Source organism: Rhinolophus sinicus, chromosome 16, assembly GCF_057876585.1.
Source record: "Rhinolophus sinicus isolate RSI-liver-muscle chromosome 16, RSI-T2T, whole genome shotgun sequence".
Lineage (NCBI taxonomy): Eukaryota > Metazoa > Chordata > Mammalia > Chiroptera > Rhinolophidae > Rhinolophus > Rhinolophus sinicus.
In genome coordinates this window covers 11,237,291-11,261,460 of record NC_142516.1, presented here as the reverse complement: position 1 = coordinate 11,261,460, position 24,170 = coordinate 11,237,291, and the positions used below count along the sequence as shown (strand labels likewise).

General features: G+C 38.5%; 2 protein-coding genes across 2 annotated transcripts; one reads left to right on the top strand and one right to left on the bottom strand.

Moving 5' to 3' along the window:
- Nucleotides 1-7,888: 7,888 nt before the first annotated feature.
- LOC109447143 (olfactory receptor 1L8-like) lies at nt 7,889-8,839 on the bottom strand. Its single transcript, XM_019731176.3, has one exon. The coding sequence runs from the start codon at nt 8,831-8,833 to the stop codon at nt 7,889-7,891; it is 945 nt and encodes a 314-aa protein (XP_019586735.3). The 5' UTR covers nt 8,834-8,839.
- A 12,628-nt stretch (nt 8,840-21,467) lies between these two features.
- LOC141571366 (olfactory receptor 1J4-like) lies at nt 21,468-22,787 on the top strand. The gene has a single exon (XM_074331587.2). It carries the CDS (start codon nt 21,609-21,611, stop codon nt 22,611-22,613), a length of 1,005 nt encoding a protein of 334 aa, XP_074187688.2. The 5' UTR covers nt 21,468-21,608; the 3' UTR covers nt 22,614-22,787.
- Nucleotides 22,788-24,170: the final 1,383 nt, after the last annotated feature.

Genomic DNA, 24,170 nt, shown 5'->3' with positions numbered 1-24,170 from the left:
ATTATGCAAGTCACAGGAGATTGATCACAAAATGAAAACACCCATTTAAACACTTCTGAATTCTTACCAGCACCTCAGAAGCCCCTCCCCTTCGTGCTCCCTGTTTATCACTATCCTTTCCTCCTCCCACTCTTCTGACTGCTAACACTATAGGTTAGGCTTTCCTGGTTTTGATCTTTTATAAATGAAATCATATCATGTGCATTCTTTTGGGCCTGGTGTCTTTTGTTCAAGATTATGTTTCAGAGAATTTAGTAGAGGTTTTCGTTTTCTTCCCTGCCCCGCCCCCCCGAGATTTTTGCTTTGTGTAGCTGTAGCTAGTCCATTGTCAATGTTTTATAGAATTCTTTTGTATCACTATATTCTGATTTAATTTATGATTTTATTGTTAATGGACCTTTGGATTGTTTTCAGTTCTTGGTTCTTCTAATGCTGTGATAAATGTGGTTGTAAATGTTTGGAACACACTCACATGACTTTCTGTTGGGCATATACCAGGGTCATAGGATATTCATACACTCACTTGTAGACAGTGCCGAATCATTTTTCCATTGTGCTTGTTGCAAATTACCTCTCATCAGTAGCATATGAATTCTAGTGCTCTCTTCACCAACACATGTGGTTTTATTTTCTACTTCTCTGAGGACTAATGAGATTGAGCCCCTTCTCATTTGTTTCCTGGCCATTTGCAAATCCTCTTTTGTGAAATGCCTGTTCACATCTCTTGCCCATCTGTCTATTGGGTGGTCTGTCTTTTTCTTAGTAGTTTGAGATTTTAAAATATATATTATGGATAATATATATTCATAATCCTGTTGTAGTCATATGTAAATGCAAATAATTTCTGCTACTCTGTGGCTTGCCTTTTCATTTTCTCAGTGGTGCCTTTTGTTGAATGGAAGTTCTCAATTTTAATGGGGAGTAATTTATCTTTTTTCCTCCTTTGTGGTCACTATATTTTGTATCTATTTAAGAAAATTTTTCTTATTCCAAGGCCATAAAAATATGCTTTTATGATATTTTCTAGAATATTTATTGTTTTACCTTTTACACTTTGGGTTACAAGTATGAAGCAATTATTTTATATGGTGTGAGGTAGGGGTTTTCCTCCCAACATAGATATCCAAGTAACCAAGAACCATTTCGAAGAAAGATATCATCTTACAATTGCTTAGGGTCTGTTTTGGGTGTTTCTATTTCATTCCTTTGGTCTATTTGACTACTTTTGAGCCAGTATTACTCTAACTTAATGACTGTCATTTTATAACAAGCCTTGATATCTTGTGGAATAAGTTTCCCATCTTGTTCTTTTCAAGTCAGTTTTGGCTTTCCATATGAATTTATGAATCAGCTTATCAATTCCTCCAAAAATAACTGCTTGGGTTTTGAATGGGATTTTACTGAATCTCTAGTTTAATTTAGAGTGAATGCATCATTACAATATTCCATGTTCTAATCTGTGAACTTTTGTCTATCCTTCCATTCATTTATGTTTTATTAAATTTAATGCAGTCATGATTTATGATTTTCTGTGTTGTGGTCTTCCATATCTTCATTTGATTTATTGCTAGGTATTTAATTTTTAATGCTATTTAAATGAGATCTTTTAAAATTTTATTGTTTTGTACCTTTATGGAAATACAGATTTTTGTACATCAACCTTGAATCCAGTGACTCTGATACACTCACATTAATTATAATGATTTATGTGTAAAAATTTTTTGGATTTAATAAATTTACAACAATGGTACCTATGATAAAAGTCAGTTATTTTTTCCTTTCAAATCTTTATGCCTTTCCCCATCCGTGCCTTACTGCATTGACTAGAAATTCCAATACAGAAGTTGTAATAGTGAGCATTCTTTCTCTTTCTAAATCTCAGAGTAAAAGCATTAAATATTTCATCTTTAAGTGTGATGTTTGCTATAGTTTTTGTAGATACTTTTTATCAAATAAAGGAAGTTTCCTTTTTTCATAGTTTGCTCAGTTTTATTTTTGTGTTTTATTAATTATAAATTGATGTTAAATTTCATCAAATGTTACATTTGTTAATTAATCTTATTTTCTCCTGTATTCTATTAATGTGGTAAATTACATCAATTGATTTACACTGTTTAAACAACCACGACTCTTTGAAAAAAAAAATCCTACACATTCATTAGGCATTTAAAAAATAATTCTTGATATATTAATGTCTACATTTGATGTACAAAAATAGACATTTTAAAACTCCACAACACTAAGACTTCTATCATCCAATTAGGAGTTGGGATACTTTCCCTGTAATCACAATGAACCATGATTATATTCCCTCACAAGATTTCTGATATATCTTTTTTAGTTGGATTATTTCTCTCCCTTGCATTTTTTAAGGTTTTGACACAGGCATTCAGTTACATATATTACTTTTCTAAAGCTAAATTTACCTTTTTCTCTAGCCAATAAGTCTCCATGCGTATTATATCAATTGCAAGTTTTAGTTTGACTTCCCAAAATATCTTTTAATTCAGGCAACCATTTTATACCTATGTTCCATTTTCATTTACTTTTATAACTAGTGTAAAAATTCTTTACTATGCCATGTAGTTGTGGCCGAAAGATTAAATAATGTTTAACATGTCCACATTAGTTATTATAACCTTGACAATTTCCTAACGTTCCCTGCAAAACCCATTTCATCATATACCATACATTTCCCATAACTGGTGTAATTACTAAACGTCATTGCTCAGTAAACTCTAGGTTCCATCTGCTCTGTGGGCATATTCTACTCCATCTACCAAGGAACTAGTTTGATATTAAGTCAGGATTCATGGATCATTGTGACACACTGCCTATTTGTCTCTCAGGGGGATGTTCTAAGGTTGATCCTTAACCTGTTCCAACTCCACCAATTGTATCACAGAGGTCCAAAATTCTTTTCTACTTTTTGACACTGTGTCTCTAAGGGAGTATCAGTAAACACCATGCTTACCAGTGACATCTTGCTATAGTTTAGGCTGGTCAAGTGTTCCCACAAATGAACCTCCTCTTACCTGAGCCGGTAGCATAACTAGCCACACTGTTTAAATATATCAGATACTATTGCTATCAACATGGCAATTGTCCCTTCCTGGGTGAGGATATGCGCTCCCTTCCAAAGTTATTGACAAGCAAGATGCTGAGTCAGTTTAGTAAATGCGTGGTCCATTCAAATGCAGTTTCATCATATTTCTGGGCCAAGTGCCAAGTTCAGTCAGTTTCCTGGAAGAGGACTCCCTCAAGTGACCAGTTAGACTCTAATGATTCTCCAGGAAAGTACTTTCAACTTGACTGAACACAATCAAGCTCCCAACTCCCCAAGTCCCTCATAGTCCTCTGGACCAATGTTATGTGATCACAAGTATTGCCATGAGTATTTGTGGCATGGGTCTAATTCGAGTACATTATGTGCTCCAAAAAAGTACTGTGTTCCTCAAGAAATTGCCATATGAGCATGTTATGAGCATATTCACTTGGCAGATGCAGTTCAGTTCAAGTACCCTAAAGGCTTCCCATAATCATTTTTTTTGGAAGTTCCAGAGTGAAATCATCATTGATATGTGACAACCATGTCATGGCAATACTCCCTTCTCAGACATCACTGATTCCTTGAATACCTGCCAGGATAGTTTTCCGTCCACACTCATATCTGGTAGAGTCAAAAGAGCAAATTTTAGATTCCAACACACTGGGCAGACAACAGCAATGTGTCTTCCTCAAACCCAGGTACTTTCTCTCATTAGGATGTCGTCCTGGTTTATAGAAACATAACACAGCGGTTGTTAGCTGACAGTCACAGTATGTCCAGTGAAGTTCAAAGGAAGGAATCCTCTTAGGGCTACAGAGAATTGGCAACATGTGACTAAAATGTGACATATAAAAGCAAAATGTGACTAAAATGATAATCCCAATCTACTGTTACCTAGGCAGGTCATCAAGGAACTCTGTTTGATGAAATACCCAAATTGCATACATAAATTCTCAGGAAATTATTGTAGTATGGCTTTGGTCCAATCCTCCTTCTCAGGGAAAAATGAATCCTGGGGCATTTTCCTGTATTGGCCTTTACTCAGCACCACATAGGAGAGAAACAGCTAAGAAGATTATTCTCTTGCTCTGAGGTAGTTTCTTAAGAAAAGAATGACAACTCCCTTCCCTGCCATTATTTCCTATTATGTGATCTCTTTTCAGCTGCGCTGGTTCTCCCACTTTTCGAATGACTACCTGCTTAACCCAGACTGGGCTTCTCTGGGTAGACTTTCTGGTTCAGCTATACTGCCCTCTACAGGCATGGAGCAGGATTAAGCTTTCCAGAGCTGCTTTTGTCCAATTCTAGGAAGGAGTAGAAAGGCAAATGATGATGGGACTGTACAGTACATCTATCAAGATGGGGTGAGGCATCATCCATGGTCAGTCTTAATTTAGCCCTACTCGGTGAAGTCGCTATCCAACCCATTTTTCCTTTAGGAATATGCACAAATTTAGAGGAATCTAAATAGAATTCGGAGCAAAAATGCAAATGTTATCCTGGATTCAAGTCAATTGGATTCACAAAACAGAAAATTTGTGAGGTGAAGATAATTTTTGTGAGATGATAGGTAGCATAATTCCTGACTCTCTCATTCCCACCTCTGCACCTCCTAAAATTCCCAAAGATATTCCTTTCTATTATCCCTTACATTTTGATGAAGCACACATTTGCCTGATATTAATCTATATTGTGTACCAGTGCAGAACTGTCCCAAAAGCCTTTGTTCATCATCTCCAGGTCATTCAACTTTTTGTAAAATTAAGGAATAATTTACATATAGTAAAGTGACTTAACTCTTAAGTGTATAACTTTTTACTGATTATTTATTTGCTTTCCTGTTGATGAATATCTGGGTTGTTTTTAGCTTCGCTTATGAATGAAGAAAGCTGCTATGAATTTTTTTGCACAAGCTTTTTTTTTTTAAAAAAATAGAAGTAAGTTAGTTATATGTTTCATTTTATTAGGAATTGCCAAACTGTTTTCCAAAGCGATTCTATAATTTTACATTCCTAACACCAATATATGAGAGTTTCAGTTGCTCCAAATCTTACCAAAATTTTGTATTGTCTTTTTAATTGTAGCCATTCTATTAAGTGTTCAATGGTATTGTATCGTGACTTTAATTTACATTTCCCTCATAAGTAATGATGTTGAGTGTTTTCTCACATGTGGTATTGGCCATGTGAATATCTTCTGTTGTAAAATGACTGTTCAAGTTTTTTGCCCACTTTAAGAAATTGAGTTTTGTACTTTTGCTTATTGATTTGCATGAGCTCTTTATGTATTCTGAAATGTTCTTTATCAGATATATGTATTGTGAATACTTTTCCCTTTTCACTTCCTAAGGGGTCTTTTGATGAGCAGAAGTTTTAAATTTTGATGAACTCAATTTAGTAATTTTTCTTTTGTGGTTGGTTAGTCCTTTGCGTTTCCTGACCAAAAAATCTTCATTCATCTCAAGGTAACGAATATATCTTATATATACATATATATATTATATATATATTTCTGTTTTCTTCAAGAAATCTTACAGTTTTAGCCCTTGCTTAGGTCTATAAGCCACTTTGAATTAATTTTTGTGTATGGCATGGAGTAAGGGGGTCAAGGTTGAATTGTTTTCTATGTGCATATCCAGTTACTCCAGCATAATGTATTAAATGGGTCCTCCTTTCCCCATTAAATTGCATTGGCACTTTTGCCAAAAAATCAAGTGATTATATAAATAAGGATTTACTTCTGGGTTCTCTATTCTGTTACAATGCTCTATTAATGTATTCTTATACAAAGGCTACACTGCCTTAATTACTTTTGCTTTGCAGTTAGTCTTGAAATTTGGTTATGTTTGTTCTCCAACTTTGTGATTTTTTTTTTTTTCTTCAAGATCATCTTGGCTGTTCTAGGTCATGTTCATTTTCATTTAAATTTTAGAATTGGATGTCAGTTTCCAAGGACAATGCTGAATCAGGCTCCTGTACCCAGGCTTGGAGTAAAGTGGGTAGAATTAGGGTCTGCTCTCCAAGGCCTGTGCCGTGGCAGCGTGGCCATCTTTGGTGTAGGCTGTCTATAGGCTGTGGTTAGGGGAGGAGAATACAAAGGAACACAAATTAGAATGGCCTCTTGTTTCTCACTGAAAACACTTGATGCAGTAGGACAACGTAGACATGTCTGTAAGTTCCAAAAGTGTTAGTAAGTAAATGCTACATCCCATCAAATTATCATTCAAGGGAAAGAGCCAAAAAATGTTTTTCAGACATGCAAGCCCCTGGAAAGTTTCTCTTCAGCTGGTACCTTACAAAGCAAGTCTTTCCCCATTGCATTGGTCATCTAATTTATGAATAGTTTTAAATTCCATGAGCAATAAATATTTATTTAAACAAATTCGGACATTATCAATGTGTATAGAGAAGTGGAAATTCTCTCCCTCTCTGTACCCCCTGCACTTCAATTCTTACTCTAGTGACTATACACATATACATATTCATATACACTTATATATTTTAAACACAATGGATTCATACTTTTTTTAAACTAAATTTATTGGGGTGACACTGCTTAATAAAATTATATGGGTTTCCAGTGTACAATTCTATAATATATCATCTATATATTGCATTGTGTGTTCACCACCCAGAGTCTGTTCTCCTTCCATCACCATGTATTTGACCCCCTTTATCCTCTTCCACTGCCCCCTCTCCCCCTTACACTCTGGTAACCACTAAACTATTGTCTGTGTCTATGAGTTTTTGTTTGTTTGTTTACTTGTTTTGTCCATTTGTTGCTTTCAGTTTTGTATTCCACATATGAGTGAAATCATATGGTTCTCGACTTTTTCTGTCTGACTTATTTCACTCAGCATGATAATCTGAAGATCCGTACTTTTATACTTTGCTCCCCATCTTGACTTTTCTACTTAATAGCTTTTCAAAGAACTAATAGAGATCCATTCTATTCTTTGAACCCGCTGCATATTGTTACAGTCTAAGTAATTAATCATAATTAATTTCTCCATTCCCTATTGATAGGATTTTAGGTTGTTGCCACTTCTTACTTGTTATACACTGGGATTTTACATATATATATATATATATATATTCAGTATACATTTCTGATAATATTTCTCTGAGTTAGATTTCTAAGGGTTGGAGTTTCTCAAATAAAGTATTAAATCACGTATTTTTAGACATACAGCTTTAGGGATAGCCGGAATGAAGAAAGGGTCCAACCTCCCCAATGTGAAATGGATAATTTTCATGTCACCATTCTTGATTCTTGTTCTTCCTGGCCATTAGCATTTTTTAATCGTATGGAAAAAATTAGAGAAAATTTAAAAGAAATAAAACCGCAGTATAGAGGATAGGAAAATAAAAGTAAAAATTTTAGAAAGAGAAAAATAAAGAATTATAAAACTCTCCCAAATTATAAAATTAGGTAAAATGTAATCCTCCTCCTCCTCCTCCTCTTCTTTCCCTCTTCAAGTATTTAAGGCATTTAACTGCTATAAATTAAGTAATTATTTTCAGCAATATACTGAAATGGGAAGGGTTTTGGAGGATGTCTTAATAAAAAGAGAGAGGCTTGTTCAGGAAATATTTTGGAGAAAAGAATTAAAGCAGTATTTGGAAGATGAGAAAGGAATGGATCTTTGTAGGAAAGTGGAGGAAGAGTATCATGATTTAAGCAGAGGCAGGGCCAGCTGGTGGGGATGTCATCAATGGTTGTACGTGTCCACAATAGCCTTGTCTCACATGGGTTAAAAATGCTAACCTCCAACAGTTTGATTGTTCACCAAGAACCAGCAGAGACCAGATTCAAGTGGAGCAGACTCCAATGGGTTTGTCAAGAGGGCACTACCTCGAATTTCCTCTTGCCCATCAGCTTCCTCAGACCCTGCTTCAGGTCTTTGTTTCTCAGGCTGTAGATAAAAGGATTTAGCATGGAGGACAACACTGTGTAGACAATTGTTGCTATGTAGTCCTTGACAGTATAGGTGGACAGGGGTTGTAAATAGACATAGAAGATGCTTCCATAAAAGAGTGTTACCACGGTGAGGTGAGAACCACAGGTGGAGAAGGCTTTGCGTTTCCCAGCCGCTGAGGGGATTTTGAGAACTGCGATGAGGATTCGTATATAAGAGAAAGTAATGAATAGAAAGGGGGTCACCAAAACCACAGGTCCTTCTGTCATTATCACAATTTCATTTACAAATGTGGAGGAGCAGGACAATTTCATCAGAGGGCTGAGGTCACAGAGGAAGTGATGGATAACATTGGAGTCACAGAAGGTGAGATGATTCAGCAGAAGTGTGTGTAGGAGAGAGTGGAGGTGAGTAAATGAGCAGGAGAAGGACACCAGTAGGACACAGCGGCGATGGCTCATGATGGTAACATAGTGGAAGGGGTCACAGATGGCCACATAGCGGTCAAAGGCCATGACTGCTAGAAGGAAGCTGTCAGTGTTGCCCAAAGCATAAATAAAATACATCTGTGTCAGACACCCAGCATAGGAAATGGTCTTCTCTGACAGGAAGTTAGCTAGCATCGTGGGGACGATGGTTGTTGTGAAGCAAATGTCAGTGAAAGACAGGAATGTCAAGAAGAAATACATGGGGGTCTGGAGTTGGGGGTCAGAGCAGATGACCAGGATGATGAGGAAGTTCCCTGTCATGGTGACCATGTATATGATGAGGAAGAGGATAAAGAGTGGCACCTGGTCTTCAGGCCGGGAGGACAGTCCCAGGAGGATGAACTCAGAGACACTGCTGGTTTGGTTGACTTTTTCCATTGACTTGGATCTAGTTATATACCAGAAATTTTGTTATTTAACATGCTCTGATTCCATAACCTAAATTGTGAGAACCCAGCAAGTCTGTGTTTCCTCTGTTTGGTCACAATTAGCTGCAGGGACAGCTTGTCAACCTCATAAGCCTTGATGAGGTTCTCCCTTCCCAAATCCATGGGCATCTCCAGGGCTTTATATTGAAAGCTAGAGGGACAGATAAGAGTTTTCCTCTAGAAACCATCAGAGATGGACCTCTCTGATTCAAGTTCATTAGTTCCTATTCTTTGAAAAGCAGCGTTTCCCTGTTGGGAATGTAGGAATAAAACCAGACATCCTTGCTTTTGTGCAGTTCATGTCCCAGTTGGGGAGACAGATCATCAACAAACAAAATATGTGATATAATATCAGGTAGGGATAAAATCTGAGAACAAAATAAGTCAGTATATAAAGGAATGGAGTTGCACAGGGAGTACAGATGGAGGTACTTTAGATAGAAAGGTCACAGGACACTCATTCCCTATCAAAGCCAATTTAGTTGTGTCATTCTAAAGCTCATCTTAGCATTGTCTTGGAAAAAAATAGGGTTTGCCAAAATGACCAACAGGGCAAATCTAAGAGGAATGTTGAACCCAGTTCAAAAGAGTGTTCTTTTTTTTCCCTCCCCTCTGGATACAAAATACAAGGTCATCCTCCTTGGCTCATGGCATTCTATCATCATCAGTCTTTGCGAGTCTCACCTCTTTGTAAATTATTTTCCCTTTCTGTAACCCCCTGTCCTAAATCATATTTGTATAGGGTAGGCATCAATTGCTGAGTATTCAATGAAATGTTTTTAAAATCCAACTTTCATATATGTATCTAAAAATATCTATGAGAAATATGTTAATTTTTAAAATATATGGATCTTTTTTTTTCAGTCATATCCAGTTACCTGGATAGACATCAAAGTGGCGTCTGTTTCTTGCTACTACAAAAAACTCTGCAATGAGAGATCTGGTATCAGCAAAGTGTTTTAAATCAATTCTTTTAGAGTCAGCCATACCTTGTGAATGGACATATTACACAGGGATTTTCCAACATTTTGAGACGTTAGTTATTTATATATTCTTGGTTACTACAAAAATCTCTACAATGAACATTTATCACCAAATTGTTTAAAAAATAATTTCTTTAGGGGCAGCATATGCTTTCACACATTTTGAATGGGCTTATTACACGGAACTTTTCATGCATTTAAAAACATTTTATATTACATATTAATATACTAATTCATGTAACATTGATATGTTAATATATTAACTCATTTAATCATTAAATGCTGTAATTTCATTAACAATTAAATGATGCAATGTATAGCTTGATGACTATAGTTAATAATACTGTGTTTCATATTTGAAAGTTGCTGAGAGAGTAGATCTTTTAAAACATACTTGCATTTTAGTTGTAACTTACTAAACATCTGTAGACCTCAGTTTCCTCATGTGTATTACTGGACCTAGATATCCACGTTCTCATGAGGATCTAGTGAGATAATGCATTTAAAGCACTTAGAAGAGAGATATGCATATTGTAAACACTCAGGAGAAACTGTTGATCTTCTCAGCCCCAGTGTCACCTTCCCCAATCTGCTATTCCTGGGTGTTCTCAGTGTCAATTAATTCACGTGCTTAAAATATCATATCCCTCCTTCCAAACTGCCAGACTGATTTCATGAGTTTACAAGACTTTGTTATAGAAGGAATATTTATTTATACATTGAATGATTCGAATGAATCCGCAATTAAAGTTAATACAAATAACCAATATTTATCGAAAATTTAGTACATGTTTATACCAAGCATCTCACTAAATCCTAAGGGATTAGGAGGCCTGTGCTGTTACCAGAGAGTGACGTTTAGAGAGGTGAAGGGGTTTGCTCCAGGTCATTAAGGAAGTGAGTCACCATCAGGATGTGAGCCCCAAGCAGATTTAATTTGAAGCTCATGCTCTTAACCCGTATGTTCCACCTCTTAATGTTTGGTGTAAATATTGGTCTGTAGATATATCACAGTCAGGGACAGGCACTGTTTTCCTTATGGTGGTCATTTCCTCACGGACTACCTTTCTATCCCCTTTAACTGACAAGCTTTCTTCTCCCATCTGTACAAGAATCTAGCCTTGTATTTGCAAGAGAGGTGACCTGCCATTCTGTGCTGTACAGGTGGTAGCATTTGGAAATTTGAATATCCATGATTAACTGGCCAAAGTCAGGTGGAAAAAAACTGGCCATGCAGGCTGAGGTGTGTCTGGTGTGTGGAGTTGTGTTTGTGCAGTGGACAGTGCCCTGGACTTTACAGAAAAGATGGGGGGTTGGTTTGTCCTCCGTCACCTTCCCACATGCTGATGCCTGATGTTTCATGAATAGCAAGTGAGATTCCCTGTTTGAAAAACAGTTTTTTAAACACAGATCAATTCAAAAAATGAGTCATTCGTGAGTGGGCCGGGCTGCCTGGGGAAAGCGGACTACAAGAAATCAGTGGAGATTTGGGTTAATGAATGAGGTTGGGGGACCGTGTCCTACACATGGGGATCACCCATGCTGAGGACTAGAAAAAAGGGAAGAAGGTTTTCAATCTGAGAAGCAGGAAGAACAGTTCTGAAAGCACACGGTGAATGGATGAGGCTGGGAATACAACCGTTTTGTTTCGTTCTACTGATGGGGTTTTGCTTTCACCAAAACCTATGTTTCAGATGGCCTAGAGGTCAGACTGATTGGGCTGAAAACCAAAAGCCAGGTGCAAGTTTTAGTTGGACCCTATGACTTCTTAATACACAAAATATTCGAAGCTATCAGGGAGGACAGAATAAGTACCAAAAGGAATGGCCGGCTTCCTGCAGCTCACCTTCTTATCCAGATGCTTTTCTGTCCTTCCCGGTTTCGCCAGAAGCTGATCTGCACCACATCTGCTAATCAGCAACAAGTCTGCTTCTCAGCCAAAGCTCAGCTCCCTCAGTTTCTCCCAGGAATTTCTAATTAACAAGGGAGGGACAGGAAAGGGGAGAGGGACTAATACTCTAAAGGGCTAACACGTTGTCTTTCACTGGCCTCAAACCCCCTCGTTTCTTTCCTAACGTCTGGTCCCCAGAATGTAGCTGCTTTCCCCAGCTCCTCATCTCAGAAGGCAGGGATGCCCTGACTCTTGATAGTGGAAGCCCAGTCCGTGTCTTATGAGCTTCAGCTCCACTTTGCTGGCCTCTGGAGCCCTTGTTAGGGGAGGGAGTTGTGGTGTGATGACCTCTCAGGGGAATGTATCCTGTGATCTCTCCAGCCAGAGAAAGCAGATAAGAATCACAGTTAGCAGAGCTGACTCCACAGGGAAAGGGACCCCCGAGGCTTCCTGCCTAGATGTTGGGGCTAATCTCAGAGCTTCTTAACCTTCCTGCAACACCTCAAGGGCATACTTCAGTTTCCCCAGCTATGGGTTATCAAGGGTGGACAGGTATTTATGTGGGTGAATATTTTTATGTTTGGACATTCAGATGTGGACCAAGGTATGTTCTAGAATTGGGCTGGTCATAGATCATTGCAAGGAGGTTGCAGTGGTCAGGGGATTCAGGGAGAGCAGATCAATGGTGTGTATGTGTGTTCCAGTGTCTGGAGAGCCACGTGGATTAAACTGTTTTCTATGTGGGATTAGGTTAGTGTTGGTTTATGTATGTTTAAAGCACTGGGTCAAGCAAAGGGGCTTTGCAAAATTAACATGTTTTCAGAGTTTAAGCTCAGAGCAGTGTTTTGAGGGTTACTGTTGAGGAAAGGAGGTATTAGAATGCTGGCCTTGTCACTTCACTGCTTTTAACAAGTTACTTTGCCTCTATGACCCTCAGTTTTTTTACCTGGAAAATGGGAATAACAACTGGCACTGACACCAGAGAGAAATGTCCTTTTGGACTTTATACAGAGAGTATCATGTATTCTGGTGAACATCACCCACAACAATCTTATAGGAAATACACATTCTTCTATAGCCCTCAGTATAAACCACTGACTCATACAACACGTGTGTCTTTTTCCTTAACCTTGAGTTTAATTTCTAAATGTTAATCTAAATAAATAAATAAATAAATATTAAGCTACATGTTAAGAATAAGTACTACCAAGACAGAAAGCCCTGGGTCCTGCGTCCTCCACTAAATATTCATGTGGCCTTCCTTCTTTCTATTCTTGCATTCAACAAATATTTATTTTCAGCTTTAATGAGATATAATTGACATATAACATTGAGTAAGTTTAAGGTGTGCAATGCAATGATTTGAAATAAAAGTCTGACAATTAGTTTTGTGAACTTGTTGCAATGATGTCGCTAACCTTTTCTGATATCAGAGAGATTATTCATTATGAATTTGTACCAACTGGACAAACAGTTAACCAAGTTTGCTATTTGGAAGTGCTGAAAAGGCTGCATGAAAAAGTTAGACGACCTGAACTTTTCACCAATAATTCATGGCTCGTGCATCACGACAATGCACCAGCTCACATGGCACTGTCTGTGAGGGAGTTTTTAGCCAGTAAACAAGTAACTGTATTGGAATGCCCTCCTTACTCACCTGATCTGGCCCCCAAAGACTTCTCTCTTTACCTGAAGATAAAGGAAATATTGAAAGGAAGACATTTTGATGACATTGAGGACATCAAGTGTAATATGATGACAGCTCTGATGGCCATTCCAGAAAAAGAGTTCCAAAATTGCTCTGAAGGGTGGACTAGGCGCTGGCATCGGTGCATAGCTTCCCTAGGGGAGTACTTTGGAGGTGACCGTAGTGATATTCAGCAATGAGGTACGTAGCACTTTTTCTAGGATGAGTTCCTGAACTTAACTGTCCGACCTCGTATGCAAAATGATCACCACAACAATGCTAGTTCACACATCTGTCACCTCACATAGGTACAACTTTTTTTGTGGTGAGAACATTTAAAATCTACTGCCTCAGCAACTTTCAAATACACAGTACAGTCTTGTTAACTATAGTCATCATGCTGTAAATTACAAAAAGAAGTTGTTCATTTGATACCTGTAGGTTTGTGCTCTTTGACCACCTTCACCCGTTTCTCCCATCCCCCGTTCCTCGCTCCTGACAACCACTAATCTAGTCTGTTTCTGAGTTCTGTTTTTTTATATTCCACATATAAATGAGATTATATAGTATTTATAGTATTTGTCTTCTCTGTCTGACTTACTTTACTTAGCATAATGCCCTCAAGGTCCATCTATCATCTATGTTGTTGCAAATGACAGGATTTCCTTCTTTTTTATGGCCAAATACTATATATATATATATATATATATATATATATATATATATATATATATATATATAATTTATTTGCTTATCTTTACCCATTAATCTATTGATGGACACTTAAGTTGTTTCCATGTCTTGGCTATTTAAAAAAAGCTTAATGAACATGGTGGGGGGTGCAGATATCTCTTCAAGATGGTGATTTTATTTCTAGAATTCAACCTCAGTATAAAATAGGTAATACCTAACCAGACCCAGCCATCTCCAATCCCCTTCCCAAACTGGCCAGTTGTGTGTCATTTTCCCAGTTAAACCGATTCGGGTTCAATGCCATGGTGTTGTGTTCCTGTGATGTGATCTGATTTGCAGCATCTCTCTCCCCTACCTCATTACATTCCTACTGTGCGCTTACCGTTTTAAAATGAGGTTTTACTTTATTTCTTTATTTAGGTCTTCATTTTAAGGTTCTATTTGGAGCGTTACTGAATAAACTTCTTACCTAGACTCAGTACAGCATTATTATTCATATTTTCCTGCAAAAATTTATGGCATTCTGCTCTTGAATTTAAGCTCATGCCCTGCTCTATTGGGTAAGTCTCCAGGTGTGAAATGTTTGAGAGAGTCTTTAAAAAAAATTCCTATAACCCTGGTCACTATGCCACACTGGGTATGGTATTAGGACCAGTGTGCCAACTGAAGTCACATGAGAGACTGCAGTCACCTTTGTAGGCCATTACTGTTGAGGATGAATCTCCGCTACAATTAGGCATGCCTTCCAGTCTACCAAAAAACTTCCTAGGGCTGTGGACCTTCCTTTCTCTCCGTATCCTGTCTTACTTGAGAAACTTCCTTCACATCTCCAGATAAGGCATTTAAATTTCTAAAGAATAGTCTTCCTTATGGTGTTAACAATTAAAGTCAATTATTTCACACCAATCCATACTCTGTCTAAAGCAATTAGCAGGCTCTACTTTTGTCATTTATAAATTTAGCTCTTATATCCAAGATGTATTGTTAATGTAAAACAGCAATGTATCAGAGAGTGTCAGCTGCATGCTACCCTTTTTATGAGAATGGAAGAGAAATACAAAAATGCGTATGGGCTCGTTTGAGCAAAAAGGAACAGGGAAGGAGTCAGAAACTAGTGACTGGTTTCTGCAAGAGCGGGGCAGGAATGTGCAGGAAGGATGGGGGGATGGGTGTACCTATTTGTATGTTTTGACCATGTTATCTTTCACCTGCCTCAAATAAATAAATAAATAAATTAATAAATTAAAAAAAAAAAAAAAGGATCGGGAACCAAAACAATAGGATAAAAACAAAACAAATGAACTATATTTCAAATGAGTAACATGATTAGACTGAAGGAGAACTTAAAATAACTAACCCAAGTAATTCCTGAACACAGTATTTTGTCTCTACACCCTCAGAATAAAGAAAAAAATAACTATGAAAAAATATCCCCAAAATATACAAGGAACTCATGCAACTCAACAACAGAAAAACAAACAACCCAATTGAAAAATGGGCAGAGGACCTGAAGAGACAGTTCTCCAAAGAGGACATACAAATGGCAAATAGACATATGAAAAAATGCTCAATGTCACTAATCATCAGAGAAATGCAAATAAAAACCACAATGAGATATCACCTCACTCCAGTTAGAATGGCTATCATCAACAAGACAAGTGTTGGAGAAGCTGTAGAGAAAAAGGAACCCTCATACACTGCTGGTGGGAATGCAGACTGGTGTAGCTGCTATGGAAGGCACTGTGGAGGTTCCTAAAAAAATTACAAATAGAATTACCGTATGACCCAGCAATCCCTCTCCTGGGTATCTACCCAAAATATCTGTAAACATTTATCCATAAAGACATGTGTGCTCCAATGTTCATTGCAGCTTTATTTACGGTGGCCAAGACATGGAAACAACCAAAATGTCCTTCCATAGATGAATGGATAAAGAAGTTGTGGTATATATACACAATGGAATACTATTTGGCAGTAAGAAGAGATGAAATAGGACCATTTGTGACAACATGGATGGATCTTGAGAATATAATGCTAAGTGAAACAAGTCAGACAGAAAAAGCAAAGAACCATATGATTTCACTGATATGTGGTATATAAACCCAAAACAACAAAAGAACAAGACAAATGAATGAGAAACAAAAACTCATAGACACAGGCAATAGTCTAGTGGTTACCAGAGGGTAATGGGGGAGGAGGGTGGTAGATGAGGGTAAGGGGGATCAAATATATGGTGATGGACGGAGAACTGACTCTGGGTGGTGAACACACAATGGGATTTATAGATGATGTAATACAGAATTGTACACCTGAAATCTATGTAACTTGACTAACAATTGTCACCCCAGTAAATTTAATTAAAAAAAAAAGAAAAAAGAAAAAATATCCAACTGCAGTTAGTTTGGTCATCCACAGTGATATGGGTTTAGGATTATGAAATTGCTTAATCTGTATTCTAGGGTTTAGTGAATAAGCAAAAATACTGTTGAAAAAGGGGATGAGTCTTCACTATTGGGGAAAAGTGTCACATATATAGAAATAAAGAAGGCTAGAAAGAACTCTATGGTATCAAACTGGAAATGGAGATATCAGTATGAACCCATGATTTTTAATACATGAATAAATAGGCTGAAATTTACGTATTATGTACCAAAATTTATACTATTCCCACCTCCCCTTCTTTTCACTTTATTCCCAACCCTCCTCCTGTGAGTAACCATTTCTATTGGTTTGTTAGTTTTTTGTTTATACTTCCTGTGTTTCTTTTACATGTATTTCCTAGCTGCATCTTCTGAGATGGTCTAGAAGCCTTGTAAGCAATGAACATACCTAACAAAATTTCTCTCTAAATACCATTTTTCTCTAAAAGGAACCCCGGTTACTGAGAAAGATGACTGATTCTAGCATTGGAGGCAGGACACAGGAAGATAACCTGGGGAAATTTTGCTGAGTCTGAAAGTAAGGAAGTGATCAATGAATCATGGGAACACAGGAGCCAGCTCCCACATGGCCAAATCTGGAATAATTTCAGCTTCAAAAGAATAACAACTATAATGGATTATGTGACTCAGAGATTAAATGAGAATCTATGAATCCATAATGAAATAAATAAGTTGATTAAAAAAATGGTAGAGACGGAAAACTTCCCTCTTATAGAGAACTAGTACATGTACTTTTGGAATGATCAATGAAATGAGAAAAGTCACCATTTGGCTACTTGTTTCAGGCAAGAATCACCAGATTCTTATTAAGTATTATGTCATATATATCATGGCTGAAATTTTAATGAGAAATAGCATATTTTTCTATAGCCTCAAAATGTCTACCCAAGTTGTATTTACTAATTTCAAAGATAAAATAGTAACTTTACAGTAGAGAAACCTGGCTGATACCACCTTAATCAATTGGCCAAGGTTAAAACCCCCAGTTATTGGAAAAATTGTTATCAGTCGCCTTCTGATAATAAGCACTGCGGTGCATCTGCCAAAGACCTCGATCCTGAATCAGAGATATATATGCACACTGACATAATAATAAAGCAAATGTGGTTAAATATTTACTTTTGGGGACTCTGAGTGAAAGGTATATGTTTTGTTTTTTTTTGGTATAATTTTTACTTTTCTGTAAGCCTGAAATGATTTCAAAATAAAAAGTAAAAAAAAACCACTTTTGTCCATAATTGCTCAATAAGATAGAACAGAACATCCTGTAGTTATATCCCTAAATTTAAAGTGGGCAACCAGGCAGATACTTATAATATTCCAAAATATTCTCTGAGTATATTTTGGAATATACTTATAATATTCCAAAATATTCTTGTCAGAGACAGAATATGAACTGCTGAGCCAAGGGCAGGACACAGGAAGGTAATTCTATAAAAGTTCACCCCTGCTCTTTAAGAGTTTACAGTCTCTATGATAAACCTGTAGTTTTACACTGAGAAAGGAAGCATATCTGTAGAATAAAACGTACTGGCGTATTTGCCATCCAGAAAATATTATCTATATTAGCTATGATCTAATGTATGCTAGATGTTCTCCACATGCCCTTCTAGGTCATTCCCCAGCCTTCTCCATCCTGTTTTTGTCTCAGGAGTCTGAACTTTATGGGTTGTATCAACTGGGCTCCCTGGCCCTTTGGCTTTGGCCCACAGAAAGCATAAGCAAGAGATCAAAAGGCAGGAGGAGAGAGAGGCTGGGGCATTTATTCTCCTGCTTTCCTCCCTGCTGGACCATGGGTTGATGGTGGCTGTCCACAGTTCCTGTGTAGGGGTCCTCTCTTACACCCACAAGTCTCACTATGCTCTGATAACCACTCCCTCCTCTTGCATCCATTTTCCATGTTGCTAACCCTCACCATTTCTTAATAGTTTCCCCCAAGCTTGTGAAAACCTTTCTCAACAAGCAATTATTATAACTGTTTTTAAAAAATCCTTTTCCCACCTGGAAGCATGTCCAAGTAGAATTGCATCACTGGCATCAGGGACACTGTTCCCTGGAGCTTCAGTCCCCTCTGGCTCCTGGACACTCAGCTCCCCTAAGCACAGTAAGACACTGGCCAATTATACTATGGTGGCTCCTCCCTAACCCAGGAGCTTGGGGACTTTGTGTCAGTCCTCTCACTGGTAATTAAAATGTCATCTTTTTGCTCATTGTTCTGGAGCTGTTTAAGGAACATGAACATCTGTAGAAATGCTGAGGTCACAGATGTTTCTTCTTTTCATCTGGATACTGAGTCTCCCGAAGAGAAGCTGAGGAGCTGGGCAGCAGCCCGGAGCAGGTGTCTGAACTCACCGACGATGAGTCCAGGTCAGAGGAGCTGGAAATCTGCACTTGGTGATGGATCTGCTTGTGGGCTTGTGGGTGGTGTATGAGACTCTGTGTTTGTGAGTGTGTGTGTGTGTGTACTGTATGCTTGTGTACATGTCAGTTGGTGGCTGCATGTATGTGTGTGTACTACGTATCTGACTCACAGCCTGACCCTTTTCCTGAGTTAGATCCAATCTAGGCTTTTTTTGAGCGTGTGGAAACCAAGTAACCAAGTTACCAGCCTCCTACCGTGTGATTAGGGACTCCTGAGTCACACCCATGGTCATAAATTTCTGCATCACAGCTGAGCGATGAGAGCTGAGCATCAGGATGAGAGTGCTGTCTCGCTGCTGGAGGAGAAGAGGCCCGACCTCACCAAGGAACCGAGCTCAGAAGGGCTCACACCTCAGCTCAGCAGTGAGTGCTAGTGCACGTGGGAGCTGTGTCAGTGAGTGACACATGCGTGTGTGAGAGCAGGAATGTGTATTGTTTGCTGTTGCCTGTGTGTATGTTACCGTGGGTACATTACCACGTGCATGAGGTGTGGGTGGTGGTTTAGTGACTGCCTGTGACAGAACAGGCTTCACTGCCCCACGCTGACTGTCTTCCCTGGGAAGGGGACGGATCAGAAGGCACCTCTCAGTAATGGGAGGGTGTGTGCTCTTGGTGCAGTGAGTGTGGCTGGGTGTGCATGTGTGTTGTTGGTATGTGTTTCTTGTAAGATTATTGAATTATGTGTGGCCTTGAGTGTTTTCGGTAATGTGTGTGTATAAGGTTTGAGTTATGCATATGTGGTGAGCTGAGTGTTTACCAGATGTGTCATGTGTCAGTGTGTTGATGTGCAATGTGTGTTTGTGGGTGATACATTACTGCAAATTGTGTACGTCTTACCTTGTGTGTTATTTATGACTTATATGTATATCAGTGTTTGTGAGCTGAGCCACATACTGGGTAGCCTTCCTTTAGAATGGGGATTGGAAACACGACTAAAATCCTCAAATCAGCAATGTATGTGTGTGTGTGTCTGTCTGTCTCTCTGTCTGGGGCTTCTAATTTGCCCCCATAACCTCAACTATTTCCTTCAGTACCATTCTTCCGGAGCACCACTGGCTGACATAACCAAAGCTCCAAGCAACTCCCTGTCTTTGAAATGGATCTGGTATGATTTTCATGACTGAGTATGACTGAGTCACTCAGAGTTTTTAACCCTTCACTTTCACTTAACACCCCAGGCAAAGACTCATCAGGTGTCATGCTGTGTGAAGTTAGAGTGCAGAACACCGACCAAACGGCGACAAGGCCTTGGAAAAGTCACTTAACTCCTTGGCCTCAGTTTTCAATCTATAAAGTGGAAGGAATGACACTTGCCTCTTAAAACTTACAGGCCCTCAATAAATATATATATTTTGAATAAATGATAATGAATGTAAGGGTCTTTTGTAAATTGGAAAACAAGTGAACATAAATGAAGAGAATTATCTGGGCAAGAAACTAAGACAATTTTAAATTACTTGCAGCCCTAAAGTAACACGAGGTATCCGGCCTCCCTAACCAATGATGGGGGTGGGCTTCCATGTGTAACAGTTAACAGCATGGACTCTGATTATGCAGACATAGTAGACTGAACTGCATGAAGCCGTCAATATTTGATAATTTTTCCCTTTAAATTTATTTTTAATCATAGTTAACGTACTATATTAGTTTCAGGTATATAAAATAAGGTGAGTAAACATTTGTATACCTATCACCACAATTAGTCTAGTAACCATCTGTCACCATACAAAGTTATCATGGTATTATTGACTCTATTCCCTGTGCTGAATGAATATTTGATCATTTTTAACCTACAGAAAATGGCAATACATATAGTTTATATATTATGTATGTGGAATTTATATCATACTCATTTCTTTTTCCTAACAGCTAAAATAGGCGACAGAACATTTATTCTTAGTGCAGCTGTGAAGATTTTATCTGGGAATGCACTGGCTGATGTGTGGATTTAATTAGGCAATGTGTAAAAAGCCTTAGCATAGCGCCCGGCACACAGTATAATCAGTAAAATACTCAGCATTATTAAGAAAGACAGTTTGAGGACTATTCTGATTTGAGCGCTATTCTGGCTTCAAGAGGCTTTAACTGGCCCCCCATTTCTAGAGTGTCCGTGAGTTTACAGCTGTAGGTCAGCGGGACCCGGCAGCTTCACAGGAGTGTGACAACTCGCTAACGCAGCCTCAGCACTGGGGTCTCACGTGTTTCTTTAAGGCAGAAACAACTGGTACCAGTTTGCCGAGGCTCATCCACTATTTCTGCCACAGTGAACTAATACGGTTTGGCTCTGGCCTGGGCAGAAATGATCTCTCTATGCTCATCATTTTCTAATGCACAGAGGTCAGGGACCTTGTCTTTCTTGTTCACGGCTGCACCTCCGTCCTTGTAGAGGCCCCGACACAGACTCGATGGTCCATAAATAATGGCTGAAGGAAACTCTGAACGCCCTCTTGCTTCTGCACCATGACATCTTGTTGGTAGATTAGGGTGCTATGTTTTCCTGGAGCCAGACTGGGATGGAGCAAAGGTGCCTGTGTCCACAGGAATGAGGAATTAACAGGAGTGGACTTACACGTTCATGGTTTTCCCAGAGCAGGACAATACGAGATGTGATGGTCCTGGTCATCTTTTCTAGGTTCCTGAGATTCCCAAACCTCCTCCATCCCTGGCAGACCAAGGGCAGCATGAGGCCTGAGAACCAGAGCAGCGTGTCCCACTTCCTCCTGCGGGGGCTCCCCATCCGGCCTGAGCATCAGGGCGTGTTCTTCGTCCTGTTCCTGGGCATGTACCTGACCACGGTGCTGGGGAACCTTCTCCTCATCCTGCTCATCAGGCTGGACGCTCGCCTGCACACGCCCATGTACTTCTTCCTCAGCCACTTGGCCTTCTCTGACATCTGCTTCTCATCTGTCACCGTCCCTAAGATGCTTGTGAACATGCTGACTCAGGACCAATCCATCCCCTATGCAGGGTGCATTTTTCAGTTGCATTTTTTCATATTTTATGCTGCTTTTGACAATCTCCTTCTAGCGGTGATGGCGTATGACAGGTATGTGGCCGTCTGTCACCCTCTACACTACCCCACCATCATGAGGGAGAAGCTGTGTGTGACGCTGGTGGCTGGCTCCTGGCTTGTCGCCTTTGTCCATGCCCTCTTGCACACCCTTCTCTTGGTCCGACTGTCCTTCTGCACTGACAATACCATCAACCACTTTTTATGTGAGCTCACTGTGCTCCTGAAGCTGAGCTGCTCGGACATCTCACTCAATGAGCTGGTCCTCTTCACTGAGGGAGGAATATATTTCACCCTGCCTTTGGGTGGTATATTAGGCTCATATATCTGTATAGGGACTATTATCCTGAGGGTTCCCACCATGAAGAAACTCTTGAAAGCCTTTTCTACCTGTGGCTCCCATCTCTTTGTGATATCTTTATACTATGGGACACTCGCAAGTGTTTACTTTTTCTCCTCATCGTGGGACTCCAAGGACATAATTACTTCAGTCATGTACACAACAGTTACACCCATGCTGAATCCCTTCATCTATAGCCTGAGGAACAGAGACATAAAACAGGCCCTAGTTGTGTTTGTCAATAGGGCTAACTTCTTCAAGTGACAATCACTAAATCTTCAGATTGCAGTCGTGAGCACAGCGAGCTCTCTCTCCTAAGATTATTGCGTGGCCGACATCTCCATATAACTTCAATAGAACATGCATTCTGCTGTCATATGTAGTGCTGTGAATATGTCAACTAGGCCTAGTTTGCTACTTGGATTGGTAATAATTCTTTACCCCTAATTAATGTTTTTGCTTGTTTATCTCCTATAAGATATGTGCAAAATCCTATGCAAAACATGTCACAATTATAAATGTGGATTTGTCTTTTTCTCCTTTGTCATATGTCAGTTTTTGCTTATGTACTGTTTATAGTATGTTATTGAGGACACGCCAATTTGGCATCACAATATTGCAGTGGTGCGCTGAGGCTGGCTTTCATTGGCTTTAAGCTGATTGTGTGCCTGTCTTTCCAACTCACATTCAATGACATCATGTGGGTAGACTGAAATCAGCTATGAGAAGAATAATTACAAAGTACATGGGCAAGGCCTACAAGAAAGGCTTGTTAAAAAAAACAACCAGAAAGAAACTTAAAAAATACATTTAACAGCACAGCACTGCATTTATAATTAGGAGACATTTCTCTTATCTCTGGCATGGGTCCTACACGAACATCTCATCTAATTATTCCGACAGTAATATAGATACTTGATGTCTATATCTACATCTAGTACTACAGTATAGATGGTTAGGATGCAGGTTTCTTGAGGCTACTGTGTACATAATATTTCTTTTCCATCATTTTACTCTAAACTTTTCTATATCCTTATATCCGTGAGGTGTCCACTGTTAATGGTGTAAAGGTGGATTTTGATCTTTTTATGTAGATAAACAATTATTATATATCTGGAGCATTTAATCTAATAATATCGAAGGCAATAATGATACATTTGAATTTATATTTTCCATATTACTATATGTTTTCTATTTGAAACATCATTTTCATAATTATTCTCTTTTCTATCTCTCCCTTTTGATTAAATATATATTTTGTTATTGTATTCCCCATCTATTAACTTATTAATCATATATTATTATTATTTTATGACTATTCTGTGCTTTCTGTAGAAATTACTTCCTGCTTTCCCTTTAAATTTTTAAAAACTAGTATAATATGCATAACATGAAATTGACCATTTTAACCATTTGAGGTATCAATTCAGTGGCATTTAGTACATTTATCACCTCCATCTCATTCTAGGTCCACTGAAGGAAACTCTATGGAAAATCAATGCAATTGAGTATTTTGCAACAGTGAAAAAAACAGCAAAGATATCTATGAGTCAATATGGAGGGATATGCAGGAGATGTTAAATTTAAAACAAGCAATCTACAGAATGCTATTTTTTGTGTAAAAATGATAAAACATACGTGTATCTATCCATTTGATGAAAAAGAAACACAAGAAGGATAAATCAGAAACTAGTGACACTGCTCTCCTGAAAGAGGTGTGTAGGAATGGGTAGAAAAAAATGGAGAAATGAGTACATTTATTTGTATAGTTTTGACTGTGTTACCTATTACCAGCTAAAAAATAAATAGAAGATGTGATGA

What these genes read in the sequence shown, in the direction of transcription:
- LOC141571366 (XM_074331587.2), top strand. Translation starts at nt 21,609, where the DNA reads ATGGTCCTGGTCATCTTTTCTAGGTTCCTGAGATTCCCAAACCTCCTC.
- LOC109447143 (XM_019731176.3), bottom strand. Translation starts at nt 8,833, where the DNA reads ATGGAAAAAGTCAACCAAACCAGCAGTGTCTCTGAGTTCATCCTCCTG.